The sequence below is a fragment of the Coturnix japonica genome, unplaced genomic scaffold (assembly GCF_001577835.2).
Source record: "Coturnix japonica isolate 7356 unplaced genomic scaffold, Coturnix japonica 2.1 chrUnrandom915, whole genome shotgun sequence".
Taxonomy (NCBI): domain Eukaryota; kingdom Metazoa; phylum Chordata; class Aves; order Galliformes; family Phasianidae; genus Coturnix; species Coturnix japonica.
In genome coordinates, this window is record NW_015440267.1 from 1 (window position 1) to 3,132 (window position 3,132).

Consider the following 3,132-nt stretch of genomic DNA (forward strand, 5'->3'; position numbering starts at 1 on the left):
GTTCCTTAGCCCCGCCCCCCTTTGTCCTCCCTCCCCTCCCATTGGCCGTTCCCCCCCCCGTAGCCCCGCCCACCTGCCCGGATGCGGCCTCTATGATTGGTGGGGGCGGGGCGTTGCCGCTGAGCGCAGCCAATAGGCGGCCGCGGTGGGCGGAGCCGTCGAAGACGAACAGGAAGTCGAATCCGCATTCCGTCTCCAGCTCCGACAGCGACAGCAGCACGCGGTGACCGGGGGGGGCTGGGGGCAAAGGTCACATGGGGTCACAGGTCACAATAGGGTCAGAGGTCATGGGAGGTCAAAGGTCACGAGGTTGGGGTCAGCATGACATGGTGACCTGGGGGGGCTGGGGGCAAAGGTCACATGGGGTCAGAGGTCATTAGGGGTCAGAGGTCATGGGGGGTCAGAGGTCATTAGGGGTCAGAGGTCATGGGGGGTCAGAGGTCACGAGGTTGGGGTCAGCAGCACGCGGTGACCGGGGGGGGCTGGGGGCAAAGGTCACATGGGGTCAGAGGTCATTAGGGGTCAAAGGTCATGAGGGGGTCAAAGGTCATGAGGAATCAAAGGTCATGAGGGGGTCAAAGGTCACAANGGGGTCAGAGGTCATGAGGGGTCAAAGGTCACGAGATGGGGGTCAGCAGCACGCGGTGACCGGGGGCGGCTGGGGGCAAAGGTCACATGGGGGTCAATGGTCATGAGGAGTCAAAGGTCATGAGGGGGTCAAAGGTCACGATGGGGTCAGAGGTCACGATGGGGTCAGAGGTCATGGGAGGTCAAAGGTCACGAGGTTGGGGTCAGCATGACATGGTGACCTGGGAGGGGGCTGGGGGCAAAGGTCACAGAGGGGTCACAGGTCATGAGGGGTCAAAGGTCACGAGGGGTCAAAGGTCATGGGTGGTTCAAATGTCACGAGGGGTCAAAGGTCATGAAAGGTCAGAGGTCACGGGAGGTCAAAGGTCACAATGAGTCAAAGGTCGTGGGTTCAAAGGTCATGAGGGGTTAAAGGTCATGAGGGGTCAAAGGTCATGAGGGTTAAAGGTCATGGGGGCCAAAGGTTATGAGGAGTCAAAGGTCACAATGGGGTCAGAGGTCATGGGAGGTCAAAGGTCACGAGGGGTCAAATGTCATGAGGGCTCAAAGGTCATGAGGGGTTAAAGGTCACGAGGGGTCAAAGGTCATGAGGAGTCAAATGTCATGAGGGGTCAAAGGTCATGAGAGGATCAAAGGTCACAAGGGGTTAAAGGTCATCACGGGTCAAAAGGTCGAGGTGGGTTGAGGTCAAATGTCACAAATGGGGTCAAAGGTCACAGAGGGGGGTTAAGGGTCATTAGGTGGGGGGTCAAAGGTCACAAATGGGGTTAAAGGTCAAGGTGGGTTGGGGTCAAGGTCACAAGGGGTCAAGGGTCACAATATCCCCCCATAGACCCCAATATCCCTCCCCATAGACCCCCATGTAAACTCCCAGACCCCCATATCCCCCCCATAACCACATGGGGTCTCTATGGGGTCTCTCTACAAGGCCAGATGGATCTCCATGGGGTCCCTATGGGTCTATGGGTCTCTATGGGGTCTCTATGGGGTCTCTCTACAAGGGTCTATGGGTCTCTATGGGGTCTCTATGGGGTCCCTATGGGTCTATGGGTCTCTATGGGTCTCTATTGGGTCCCTGTGGGTCTCTATGGGGTCCCTATGGGTCTATGGGTCTCTATGGGTCTCTATGGGGTCCCTATGGGTCTATGAGTCTCTATGGGTCTCTATGGGTCCCTATGGGTCTCAGTGGGGTCCCTATGTCTCTCTATGTGTCCCAATGTGTCCCTATGGGGTCCCTATGGGTCTATGGGTCTCTATGGGTCTCTATGTGTCTCTATGGGGTCCCTATGTGTCCCTATGGGTCTATGTGTCTCTATGGGTCCCTATGGGCCTCTATGTAGTCCCTATGAGTCCCTATGGGGTCCCTATGCGTCCCTATGGGGTCTCTATGGGTCCCTATGTGTCCCTATGGGTCTCTATGGGTCCCTATAGGTCTATGTCTCTCTATGTGTCCCTATGGGTCCCTATGTGTCTCTATGGGTCCCAATGTGTCCCTATGCGGTCCCTATGGCTCTATGTCCCTCTATGGGTCTCTATGTGTCCCTATGGGTCCTAATGTGTCCCTATGGGGTCCCTACGGGTCTCAATGGGGTCCCTATGTCTGTCTATGTGTCCCAATGTGTCCCTATGGGGTCCCTATGGGGTCTCTATGTGTCCCTATGTGTCCCTATGGGGTCGCTATGGGGTCCCTATGGGTCTATGTCTCTCTATGTGTCCCTATAGGGTTTCTATGGGGTCCCTATGGGGTCCCTATGGGTCTATGTCTCTCTATGTGTCCCTATGGGATCGCTATGGGGTCCCTATGGGTCTATGTGTCCCTATGTGTCTCTATGGGGTCCCTATGGGGTCCCTAGGGGGTCCCTATGGGTCTCAATGGGGTCCCTATGGGTCTCTATGGTTCCCTATGACTCTCTATGTGTCCCTATGGGTCTCTATGGGTCTCTATGGCTCTCTATGGGGTCCCTATGTGTCCCTATGGGTCCCTATGTCTCTCTATGTGTCTCTATGGGTCCCAATGTGTCCCTATAGGGTCTCTATGGGGTCCCTATGGGGTCCGTATGGGGTCTCTATGTGTCCCTATGGGTCCCAATGTGTCTTTATGGGGTCCCTATGGGTCTCAATGGGTCTATGTGTCCCTATGTGTCCCTATGGGGTCCCTATGGGTCTGTGTGTCCCTATGGGGTCCCTATGGGGTTCCTATGGGTCCCTGTGCGTCTCTGTCTCTCTATGGCCCTCTATGGGGTCCCTATGTGTCTCTATGTGTCCCTATGGGGTCTCTATGGGGTCTCAATGGAGTCTCTATGGGGTCTCTATGTGTCCCTATGGTATCCCTATGGGTCTATGTCTCTCTATGTGTCCCTATGGGGTCCCTATGGGGTCCCTATGGGTCTATGGGTCTCTATGGGTCTCTATGGGGTCCATGTGGGTCTATGGGTCCCTATGGGTCTCTATGGGGTCTCAATGGGGTCTCTATGGGGTCCCAATGTGTCCCTATGGGTCTCTATGTCTCTCTATGTGTCTCTATGGGTCCCAATGTGTCCCTAT

At 55.7% G+C, this 3,132-nt stretch overlaps 1 protein-coding gene across 1 annotated transcript in view; it reads right to left on the reverse strand.

Moving 5' to 3' along the window:
- Window positions 1–15: 15 nt before the first annotated feature.
- The window catches only part of LOC107307788 (multiple epidermal growth factor-like domains protein 8), a gene marked incomplete at its 3' end in the record, with an annotated part of 14,747 nt that continues 11,630 nt past the window's right edge, over window positions 16–3,132 (reverse strand). The window contains exon 3 of the mRNA XM_015851287.2: window positions 16–237. Coding sequence (XP_015706773.1) covers window positions 16–237 — 222 coding nt within the window. The remainder of the gene's footprint in view (window positions 238–3,132) is intronic.